At 45.0% G+C, this 12917-nt stretch overlaps 1 protein-coding gene across 5 annotated transcripts in view; it reads right to left on the bottom strand.

Annotated features, from left to right (window-relative positions):
• CTNNA2 (catenin alpha 2) overlaps window positions 1-12917 on the bottom strand; it is a 1818882-nt gene that overhangs the window by 220828 nt on the left and 1585137 nt on the right. For all 5 annotated transcript variants that reach the window (XM_075572319.1, XM_075572294.1, XM_075572328.1 and 2 more), the window contains exon 10: window positions 285-377. In XM_075572319.1, coding sequence (XP_075428434.1) covers window positions 285-377 — 93 coding nt within the window. The remainder of the gene's footprint in view (window positions 1-284; window positions 378-12917) is intronic.

The following is a 12917-nucleotide window of genomic DNA, read 5'->3' on the forward strand; positions in this document are numbered from 1 at the left end:
ATGATTAAATTGACATGAATTAACAAATGTCACTTGTTTGAATGTGTAACAACTTTCCCTTCGAGGGAACTTCCTCCACCAGGAAACCTTCGCACATCACTAGTAACAAGTCACCCGCTGTCAGGATCAGAGAGGTTTTGAAGCCTCATCAAAACACCCAACTTTTCAAGATGATTATGTAACCACATCAAAATTTTGTATAGTAATTTAGAAAAAAATGAGACTGTGACTGTATTAAGCTTTTTTAATGGCTCAATATTTTTATATCCATTTGTTACACATACCTGTGGGCATAAACTATCAATCTGTGTTGCTGCCATACGAACTAACTTTACTCCTTCTTCATTATTTGAGATTGAACAAGCCAGATTAGCCACCTGTGGGTTAGAAGAAGCAAAGGGAGAAAAGAAATCCATCAGAAAGATGTGGCATATTATTTAACTCCAAACTAAAGCCTCTCTTTTGGAGATGATCCATTTATTTATTGACATTTATTGATACAACAAACATAAAACAATGTTCTGACAGGATATACATATCGCGGGTGCACACACACACACACACACACACACACACACACACACACACACACACACACACACACACACACACACACACACACACACACACACACACACACACACACACACACACACACACACACTACCAAAAGGCAGGAACTCCAAACTGTTGAACATTGTAGTGATCTCTCCCCCCCCTAACCCTTCCCCCCTCTTCTTCTCTCTCTCCTCCCTTTTCTCTCTCCTCTCTTCCTTTTTCTAACCCCTGCTCACTCTTGCCCCCTATTCCTCTCTCTCCTCCTCTCTCTGTCCCCCCTATCCCTCCCTTTCCAACTCCTCTCCTTCTCACCCTCCTCTCCATCTCCTCCCTTTCTCCCTCTCTCTCTCTCTCTCTCTCTCTCCCTCTTCCCCCTCTCTCCACTCCTTTCCCTCTGTCTCCCTTTCCCCTTCTCCCCCTTCTCTCTCCCCCTCCCCCCTCTCACGTCTCCCCCTCTCTCTCCCCTTCTCCCTCTACCCAGTCCCCTCTCTCTCCCCCTTCCTCTCCCCCTATCTCTCCCCTCCCTATCCCCCCTTCTTTCTCTCTCCCTCCGCAACTCTTTTTCTCTCTCATACCCCCCCTCTCTCTCTCTCTCTCTCTCTCTCTCTCCCTCTCTTCTCCCTCATCTCCACGTCTCTCCCACCCCACCCCTTTCTCCCGATTCCTCTCCCCTATCTCTCCCTCCTCTCCCCCTCTCTCTCTCCCTCTCCCCCCTTCTCTCGATCTCTCCCCTTCTCTCCCTCTCTCCCCCGTCTATTTCTCTCACCCCCCTCTTACCCCTACTCTCCCTCTCCCCCAACTCTCTCACCTTCTCATTCTCCCCTTCTCCCTCCTCTTTTCTCCCTCTCTCTCACCCTCTTCTCCCTCTCCCCCGCCTCCCCATCTCTCTCCCCTTCTCCATCCCCCCACCTATCTCTCCCCCCTCCTCTCCCTCTCCCCTTTCCTCTCCCTCTCCCCCCCTATCTCTCCCTCCTCTCCTCTTCTCCCTCTCTCCCTATCCCCTCTTCTCCTTCTCTCTCCCCCTCCTCTCCCTCTCCCCCCTCTTTTTCTCTCTCACCCCTCTCTTCCCCCTCCCCTTCTTCTCCCCTCTCTTTCCCCCTCTCTTTCTCCCTCACTCCCCCCCATCCTCTCCCTCTCTTATCTCCCCCCTGTTCCTCCCCCTCCTCCCCCTACTATTCTGCTGTATTTTTCTGCTGCTGATGTATCCAATGTTATTGCACACTCTATTGCCCGGTAACGTGCCTCTGCTGGCGTGATTTGCAATTTAATTTGATGGAACCGCGAGTTACCTGCATGATAAAGTTTGCAATAACTTTGGCTATATCTGTGCATTAGAGTGATTTGGAACATACACAAGTTAACCTAAATGCACGAAGCTCCAGTATTACCCCACTGCAAATAAAAGTGATTTGGGAAATATTAATATATGGAGCAAAAGAAAAATGTTATGGAGGATTGATGTTCATATTTCCTTGAAACGTCTCAGATTTTACATCCCCTCATTTGTTTGTTAATTTTGTTTTGAGTCAATATGAATCAATATAACTCTTTAATCGCCAAGCTGGAATAAACCTATTTGCCAAAGAGTGTTCTGCAACCAGAAGACATGTTTTTCACATTTATCACATATTGTAAAGAAACAAGAACAGACAACTGATGGGTACATGATGCTAGTGAAGGGAGCGTGACTTGGGCCACATGAAACATGTGTCTTGTTCCTCTGTAGATTATGATATCATGTGCACAATGAAGTGGGCTGAAAAATCGTATGTCAATATAACATAGAAAAGTCACACATTCTCAACCTTTCACACTGCGTCACTTCTCCCTGAATCAATAGGCTATATCAAGGGGGGCAAGAGATTTTTCGTGGGGGTGGGGGGTTGTTTGGGTGGGGGCGCGGGCAGTTGCAGAGGTACTGCGCTTTTCCCCCAAGCATTTAATTAAATGCCGGGGGATCACGTGAGGCCACTGCAACACTCCACTTATCGGGATTCAATCAGCTGTGTGACGCGTTGCCGTGGCAACACGGCGTCAAATGAAGTTGCGGGGCCATGTGACGTGACGTCAAATGTCCCCGTAGCATCATTTGACCCAGGTACCAGGTGGGGGGGGGGGAGGGGGCAAAGCCGGGGAAGGAAAGACAGGGGGGCGCTGATTCAAAAGTTTGCTCTCCCCTGGGCTATACACACAGATACTCCACACAATCTCACAGAGCCATATATATTTTGTAATGTCACTTAAAACTTCTTGTCCTCTGTTGATTAGCCATTTCTCCTCTACTAAACTTAAAAAAAAAAACAACCTGTATTTAAAAATCATTAAAAAGAAGAAAGGAATGAGCCAGGTGAAAAGCCCTAATTTACATAAGAAAAACGAGTGAAACATTTTTTTTTCTCTATTGTTACAATGCATGTGTTAAAATAATTCAGGCTGAAGTTCATACTTTCTATACGTATAAAGCCTTGTGCAATGCAGACAGGTTTATAATGAAAACTTTTTTTTTTTTCTTTGGGAATTCACAATAGATTCCGACTTCTTGAATACACAGGCTGGATTCTGAAATGGTTAATGAATTGCTACTGAAGGAGCCGGTGTATGTGCTAACTACAGTGATCAACCCTACATGAATTTATCAATTCTATTCTTGCATGTATGGGCTTTTCTAATGCATGTAAAATACAAACACACAGTATGCCTTTAGAATACATTAAAGTGACTTCACAATACCATAACAACAGTTCAGAGCTCCTGCAGATCCCTGAATATCCACCTTGAATTTCCCCTACAGAAAGCTTCCAAGCAGACATTCTGTAACTTCCCTAATTTACAAACTTTCTCACTTTTTTTTTTGTTGTAAACCCGCATCAGGCGCATGCTTCTTAATTCACATCTGCACTAACAACAACTGATACATTTTTAAATAGCATGTTTGAGTATTCATTATGCCTTCTAGCAAGAGCTACCAGTTGGAAATGATTCATGAATTAGTTCAAATACCCTCGTCTTTCCAATTTTCCTCTCGTCTCCCCTTGCGGTATTAATCTGTTCCCTTGTCTTGTGTACATCACTGTATAAGCCCTGATCCATCTGTTCTTCACAGAGTCCATTCTACTTCACAGCTATTTAGAACGTGGTTTGCATGTATCACTATGTCAAAACCTCTACTAGCATACCACCCTGGGCTGGAAAGGCTCTTCCAGGCACATTGCAGTCAAGATTCTATCTTAATATAATCATTTTCCTTTTCATTTCAGGGCGAGACAAATGAGTTAGTCTGTTTATTAACAGCCTCAGAGGCTCATGTCAGAAATTTTATTATAAGATGACATCCTCCAAATTATTTGCTCTTTTATTTTACTTGTACATCAAACACTTCTTTGGAAATTCTGCTAGGAAACAGAAGCTATGGCTAGCAGTAAAAAAAAAAAATGCCACGCAGTGACAAATCATGGAAAATGTATATAGTTTCAACTTAAAACTCGATGCAGCATTGCAGGACTTATATTCTGCAAATGGAATCCTTATCTTGATTTTTCTCTCCTTAGAGATGATGATCCGAATGAGAGAGATCTTTCCTATGGCTTAAAACCAACCATTCATCTTGCTCTCTCTGAGAGGTTGGGTACAGAATGGGATGCACTTTAATAGTTCTGTAATAGTTTTATTGCCCTTTTTAGATACCTATCAAGCTGACGTGCACTGCTCAATTCCCCTATAAGAGTGTTTTATTTCTTCACTACACAGCTTTGAAATTCCTATTTTTCCTCTGTCTGCATTAATCACACTGGACACTGAAACACTGTCCAATGAAGAAAGGTGGATGAATTTAAAGCAGTGATTCAGGAACATTATCTTTCCAAGTACACATGCTACAATGTACAATACTGAGCATGATTACATATCAAAGTTCGAACTGCCTAAAATTACCTCTCCTTAAAGGATGGAGTCCTCAAAAATTATTGCATCCCTTTAATAATTTCAGCTGCTTCAACTTGTACGCTCTCGAAGTCTGAGTCCCCGGTGGTCACGGCGGCACGCTATGGCGTGAACACCACACACTACAGCACAGCCCTATATGGGGCAGGCCCCAGTGGCTGTGTGTGGGCGCGCAAAGTGTAGTGACGCATACGCTAGCAGGGAAGAGAAGAATTGTGTCTTCCCGTGCCGTGACGCGGTCACGTGGTCGGTGAGCAAGCCAATGGCCGGGCAGAGATGCCCCATCACGGCCGTGCTTCCCGCCCACCCCTAGAGCTCCCCTACAGACCGCCGATCGCTGCTGTAGTCCCTGCACGCACCGCCATTCCACCAGGCGTACGTGCAGCAGGGTGGACAAGGGCTGAAGCCTTAGCGTTTTCTCCTACTATCCAAAAATCTACACAGATACCACACTGTGTGAAATGATTCTTTTGTTGGTAATTAGCTGAAGGCAATCAAGGATGAATACTAAACATCAACAATGCCTTGCAGAAGTGGTTAGGCTAATTAAGTTGCATGTTCACAATAACATTGAACAGCATATAAGTGTACAAAAAATACCCAGGATCATTATTTCAAACATCGCATTATGTTTCTATAAGGTACAGTATAGTATTGTGATCCTTCATCACTGCTCATCCTCCAAGGACAATAAATAATTATTTTAATAACCTCTCTTTAATGTTTGCAAAATACAGTAAATAGCACAAGTAAATCATGTGAGCACAACATGCTCAGCGGATCATTTAGAGTTGGAAGATGTGTTCTGCAGGTAAATGCAGACACTATACTGTAGCTAAAGGAATATATCAGTCACTGCAAAGAATTGTGTTACAGAAACCTTATAGCCCGAAGGTATTAGAATTTGTCAATGTCACTTCCTTCAAAGCCTTTGTGCTACTGTAGTGACTTAAATTAAATTTCAGCGCATGACCAACTCTATATCTACTGTACAGAAATCCTCACCATGGATGAAAGCAAGGATTTCATACCGAAACAGCCATCCTATGTGAAGGTAACATAAGACAGAGAGGGGCAAGAGGGGCATTTTGAAAGGGTCTCTTCAACATGCTGTCAATTCCATTTGCCTGAGAAATGTGAAGTTACCTGAATGCATATATGCATGGGCATGAGTCAAATACCCCAATGCTTATTACATAATTATAGGTGTAGCCCTTTTTCTGACGCTCCCCAAAGAGACTACTGGTCACTGTACACAACCTGCGGCTCCAGGAGATCTGTGCCTCCACTAGCTGGGAGCCTGGGGTGACACTTATAGCGCAGCGCCTCCACTTACCCAGGACCCCCGTGATGTAAGATTCCCCTGGGCAAGAAACATACAACACCTTATGATTGTAACTGGTTTTACTATAATAATGCACGGTAACCTTATCACTCTATAATGCAACGTAGCAATAACACATAACATATACACTTATACTCTAACGCTCGTATAACCTTAGTGGCTCGGCCACTCTCATCAGGAGCAACGTCTCCGTCCCCTCACTGCGTGCCCCACACACCGTGTCCATGTATAGTACTATTGGTATAGGCTCAGTTCTTTAGCCACTCGCTCAGTGTCCCTAAAGAGTTACGCCTAAGGCGGGATCAGCGCTTGTTGACCGGTGTTGGTTCACTTGATGTAATAATACCTTCTGATCACGGCGGTGACCGGCAACAACTTCACAAAGGGTCAGACGCCTCCAACACGTAGCCTCCAGATATCACGGTGTCCAGCCGTCTGGACCCTGATGACTGCAACCGCCGCAACTCTGTGCTTTGTCCCTAACTGGTACTCAGTAAGGGTGATGCTCGCTACCACTAAAGGCCGTCCCTGCAGCACAGCAACCTATGGTGACTTCAGGGAATACTCCTAGGGCCTGCGGGGTAGAACTGTCCTATGCAGGCGGGTCACTGACCCCCTGCACCCACACTATCTCTCCCTTCACCTCCCGGATACCCTCTCACTAACTTCTCCCTAATACCTGCAGTAACCCACTGCACTAACTGTACCTGCAGCAACCCACTGCACTAACTATACCTGCAGCAACCCACTGCACTAACTGTACCTGCAGCAACCGCACTGCACTCACACTCTGCCTGCAGCTGCACTGCACTCAGCCCTGTGTCCTTCTTGTCAGCGCTCACAGCACTGACAGCCGTGACACTGACAAGACTGCACACACACTACCTAAGGGCAGGGTCCCTAATCTAGGGGCCGTCCCTCAGTACCTACCCACTACTCTAACAGGGATTGGGGACTCCCTGGGACTTGGGGATCTACCTTACCTGGTGTAGGAGCCACTTGCTCCCTACACCCTGCCTCCCCCTTCCTGCTCCCAGCTTCAACTGCCAAACGTGGTCCCCGCAACATTGTAGCCTTCCTCCACAGGAGAAGCTGCAAAACCCTATTTGCTGGCTGGCTGCACATGATGTGGGTGAAAGGGCAATCCCCAGAGACTGCTGGGAATTGTAGTCCACTCAGGACCTCTCTAGCATTGGGACCGCGTGCGCTACCCTTACTATGCCTACGCGATCCTGTAATGGCTACCGCGGTGGTTCTACGCATGTGCGACCTCACGCAAACCTTAACATTGCCACCGGCACTCCTGGCACTGTACAGCACGTGCGCGACTACACTGCGCAACCGCGAGCAGACACAATGGCGACCCCCGCTAGCCGGGTGCGCCGCAGAGCCTTGGAGTGCTCCCTGCTGGCCCCCACCTTCTCGGCGTGCCGGCGGGTCCGTCGCTGCCTCCGGCGGCACCCGCGACCGCTCGGCGCGCAGGCATGGGGGTCTCTGAGGCTGGAAAGAGACCGGGGCTACATAGGATATTATTATTTCCTTATTTGTTTCAGGCATATGATACTAAGGGACCTGGAAACTTATCAAGCAATTAGTAACTCTGTGGCTAATTATCCGCTGGTGTTGATTATTTCACCTAATACACGAGACACTTGCTAAAGGCCTGCATTGTAACAAGATTATAAAGTAGCCAGGAAGGCAGATTTCATATTAACAAACAAACAACAAACAGGTTATTTTTACTTGTTTGGACGGTTTGATGAAACATGTGAAGTGCTGAGCTTCAACAAAGTGTTTTTTTTTTGTTTAACAACGGTAAATAAAATAGCATAAAAATAATTGAGCTCGCCGACTTCTGTAAATAAGTAAGAATGGGGGGGGGGGGGTTACCCCCCTGAACTCCAGCGGCTTGGAACAATTTGAGCAATGGCCCAGCTTAGTTTGACCAAGCTCAAGACTGAAATTAGGCAAAACATTGTTTATGCTTCCACTGGGCTTCTTCCCTGTGGTGGTCGCCGGGCAATGACATCTGGGGAACTATTTGCCACTGCGCTCAGAGGCTGACACTTACTGAGCACTGAGATTCTGAGCCGCAGAATTCATGGTAAGAGAGCGGGAAGCATGCAGAGCAGAGGTGGGAGGGGGGAGCAGAGGTGGGAGGGGGGGAGCAGAGGTAGGAGGGGGGGAGCAGTGGTGGTAGGGGGGTGAGCAGTGGTGGGAGGGGGGAGCAGAGGTGGGAGGGGGGGAGCAGTGGTGGTAGGGGGGTGAGCAGTGGTGGGAGGGGGTGGAGCAGTGGTTGTAGGGGGGGAGCAGAGGTGGGAGGGGGGAGCAGAGGGGGGAGGGAGAGGAGCAGCGAGGGGGAGAAGAGGGGGGAGGGGAGAAGCAGAGGGGGGAGGGGGGATGGGAGCAGACAGCAGAGGAGGGAGTGGAGAGGGGGAGGAAAGGGGGGATGTGAGCCAGTGGCTGCATGTAAAGGGGTAAAGAGTTCATAGAGGGACAGAGATACTATATGTCCACAGAGTGGGAGTGGGCAGAGATAGGTGTCTGCGGAAAGAGCGAGACATAAAAAGGTAAATGGGGGTAGGAGGGAGGAACCGAGAAGTGCACTGCAATATGTATAAAACCTGATCACAGGTGGGATAAATTGCTTGGCTGGAGTCCCAAAATGCAATTGCCAGCATGCTCCTGCAAGCGTTGGACGCTTTGTTGAGGATTCCTCTACAGAGCCATCGGAGTTCCCACAGTACCCTGGTGTCTTCCCCATGGGATCTTCCCACTGTTATTTCCACCTGGGTTGAGCTCGGTGGAAGTCATCCAGACACAGGGCTTCACTGGAGAGACGTGTCAACCCTTCTCCTGGTTGTATTTTGGGAATCCAGCCAATCTCAAACAGCTTACCCCACCTGTGATCAGGTTTTATACACTGCAATTTTACTACTTATGTTTGTGAGTGTGCATTTTTAAGGTTACTCCAACCTAGCATTTGTAATAAACTACACTATGGGACATGTGCTTCTGTTTTTCATTTTTTAGATCTACAGTGTTTGGCATTTGGTTAATTCCCCTGGAGCAGCTCAGACCCCAAAGACTTCCCCTGGGCCATCTATCCTATATCCTTTTTTGTTCTTCTGGCAATATTTCCATATTTTATTATATTCGGTTAATTTTACATTGAATATCTTTTAGGTCTGGATTTTTTTTTTTTATATATATATATATATACGTGATATATATATATATATATATATACATATATATATATATATATATATATATAGAAGGGGAAAAAAAGCTGCGCCTTAAAGGAACATTTAAACTGTGTATGTCTATGTAGAAATACCTGATGTACTACCTAAATAGTCTAAGCAATATTATAAAGGTATATAGACCTATAACCATAAGATAGGCCTATTGCAAACATACAACATATACACATGGAAAAAAGCAATTGAAAGGGTAACCAGTCCTCAAATAGTTCCGATGGTGAATATGGGTACTGGTATGTAGGGTCTCCGGCAGCTCTCAGTGTGGACCTACCACGTCCACAGGATATCTAAAAAGGAAAGAAGAGGAGAGAGCGCACGCCCAAAGCGTATAAAAGTATATTTAATGAAGGGGAGGGGGGAGGGGTAAAAAACGCACTTACAAGAAGTACAATAAAATCAAGCATATGTGATAATAATCACCACCATCCGGTCTAGCTGCAAGCTCTTGGGGCAGTCCCAGGCTCCGTTGGTGAAGGAGCAGCGTCTCAGCAAATTCCAGGACTGATGTAGGTCATCCGGTCAAATTGCAGACTTTGGGGGCATTCCCAGGCTCCGTTGGCGAATGTGCAGCGTACCAGCAGTTTCCCAGGGCTGGTGTGCTGTAAATAGTCCCAGACAAAAGTTCCGTATGGGTAGTGCCTGCAGCACTAGCGCTAGGATCAATCCGCTCCTGCGCTGAATGTAGACTTGAATGTCAGTGCGTCTGACGTCACGACGCTCCCTGACGCGTTTCGTCAGTCTCGGCTAACTTTTTCAAAGTGAGGGTTGGGTGGTCACAGGGACAGGCCCTAGGATAGGGACCTGTCACATTAGAGAAGGAGCTCTGCATGTAGGGAGGCAAGTAGCCCCTACACTAGGCCCTATACCCCAGGCCCAGTTAGGCCCTGAGTCATTGAAAGGTTGGAGCTGCTACAGGGACATGCCCTAGATAGGGAACGGATCCCCTCAGCAGTCAGGTGTCTTATAAGATAGTCAGGGACACAGCTGTGTGCACGTGGCCTGGCAAGTTTGGTCTGGGAACAGACCTCTTCAGGAAAGAGACAGTCTTCACGGTGGGAGCGTCTGGTGGGACATCACCCTACGCGGAGGCAGGTTTCATCGCAGGATCAGCGGATCCTTTGTGAAGATTCATCATACCGAGTGTGGACACACTCGGCAGGTACAGTTACTAAGTGCACCACCATTACTGGTACCACACAGGCACTGATCATGCCTAAGGTTGCATAACTCTTGGGACACTTGGGACTCAGGGAATAAGGTGTGGGGGACAAGGCCCTGCGAGGTGTGTGGCTAGTTGTGTCTTCAGTGGGTGGAGTGATTAAGAAATTATCATAGAGTTATAAGTCAGTACATTAGAGCGTTAAGAGATATGTTATGTTCAGTAAAGCCCTTTGCTATTTCACATCCAGTGTATGTGTTACATAGTTACATAGTTACATAGTAGATGAGGTTGAAAAAAGACGTAGGTCCATCAAGTTCAACCTATGCTAAATTTAGACAACAGATACTTTATCCTATATCTATACCTACTTATTGATCCAGAGGAAGGCAAACAAAAAACCCCATTAAGGGGAAACATTAATTCCTTCCTGACTCCAAGAATTGGCAATCGGATTAATCCCTGGATCAACATCCTTCCCATGTATACTTATTTGGTATATCCCTATATACCTTTCCCATCTAAAAAGATGTCCAACCTTTTTTTGAACAAATCTATTGTATCTGCCATCACAGTCTCTATGGGTAATGAATTCCACATTTTAACTGCCCTTACTGTAAAGAACCCTTTCCTTTGTTGCTGGTGAAATTTCCTTTCCTCCAACCTTAAGGGATGGCCCCAAGTACATTGTACTGCCCGTGGGATGAATAGTACTTTTGAAAGCTCCTTGTATTGTCCCTGAATATATTTGTATGTAGTTATCATATCCCCTCTTAGACACCTCTTTTCTAATGTAAATAAATCTAATTTAGCTAGCCTCTCCTCATAAGTTAGAATGTCCACCCCCTTTATTAATTTGGCGGCTCTTCTCTGCACTCTCTCTAGTTCCATAATGTATTTTCTTAGGATTGGTGCCCAAAATTGTACTCCATATTCAAGGTGTGGTCTTACTAATGCTTTGTAAAGGGGCATAATTATGTTTACTTCCCTTCCATCCATTGCCCGTTTGATGCAAGATAAGATCTTGTTTGCCTTTGCAGCTACTGTATGACATTGGGCACTATTGCTAAGCCTGCTGTCTACAAGCACTCCTAAATCCTTCTCCATCAAGGATTCCCCCAATATATCTCCATTTAATTTGGACGTCGCCTTTTTATTCTTGTATCCCAAATGCATAACCTTACATTTATCTGTATTAAACCTCATCTGCCATTTACCTGCCGACGTTTCCAGTCTCTCCAAGTCCTTCTGAAGAGAAATTACATCCTGCTCTGATTCTATTACCTTACACAATTTAGTATCATCAGCAAAGATGGAGACTTTGCTCTCGATCCCAACCTCAAGGTCATTAATGAACAAGTTAAAAAGCAGGGGTCCCAGTACCAATCCCTGAGGTACTCCACTCACGACTTTAGCCCAACCTGAAAAAGTTCCATTTATGACAACCCTCTGTGATCTGTCCTGTAACCAGTTTTCAATCCAGGTGCATATATTATTACTGAGTCCAACTTTCTTTATTTTGTACACCAACCTCTTGTGTGAAACCGTATCAAAAGCCTTTGCAAAATTGAAGTAGACCACATCAACTGCATTACCCTGGTCTAAATTCCTACTTACCTCCTCAAAGAAACAAATAAGGTTAGTTTGGCAAGATCTATCCTTCATAAATCCATACTGACTATTACTAATAATTTTGTTTTCCATTAGGTATTCCTGAATATTATCCCGTATTAAACCTTCAAGTAGTTTCCCTACTATTGAAGTCAGGCTTACAGGTCTGTAATTTCCCAGTTGGGATCTAGCTCCCTTTTTAAATATAGGCACCACATCTGCTTTACGCCAATCTTGTGGTACTGAGCCTGTGAAAATGGAGTCCTTGAATATTAAATATAATGGTTTTGCTATTACTGAGCTTAACTCCTTGAGAACTCTTGGATGTATGCCATCGGGGCCAGGTGCCTTATTAACTTTATTTTTTTCAAGTCGCTTATGAACTTATTCCTCAGTTAACCAATTGTTCATTAATATGGAGGTTGTGGCTTCCTCCTGCGGCACTACTATTGAACTTGATTCTTCCCTGGTAAACACAGAGGCAAAGAATTTGTTTAATACCTCAGCTTTTTCCTTATCTCCAATAATCTGCCTACCCATCTCACACTGAAAGGGTCCTATATTTTCTTTTCTCATTTTTTTGTTATTAAGGTACTTAAAGATTTTTTTAGGGTTGACCTTACTTTCCATTGCAATCCTTTTTTCATTATCAATTTTTGCTAATTTGATTGCCCTTTTGCAATTTTTGTTACATTCCTTATAATTCTGATACGATGTCTCTGTCCCTTCTGATTTAAAGAATCTAAACGCCTTCCTCTTCTTGTCCAATTCCTCCCTACCTGTTTATTTAGCCACATTGGTTTTGACTTATTTCTTTTATACTTATTACCCAAGGGTATACACTGATAAGTGTGCTTTTCTAACAATGTTTTAAAGACTGCCCATTTACCTTCTACATTTTTTCCCTGCAATAACATCATCCCATTGTATTACTGCTAGATTAGACCTCAGTTTATTAAAATCTGCCTTTCTAAAGTTTAAGGTCTTTGTTGAACCCAAGTAATCTGTTTTTTGATAATTTATTTCAAATGAGACCATG

Source organism: Ascaphus truei, chromosome 1 (genome assembly GCF_040206685.1).
Source record: "Ascaphus truei isolate aAscTru1 chromosome 1, aAscTru1.hap1, whole genome shotgun sequence".
Lineage (NCBI taxonomy): Eukaryota > Metazoa > Chordata > Amphibia > Anura > Ascaphidae > Ascaphus > Ascaphus truei.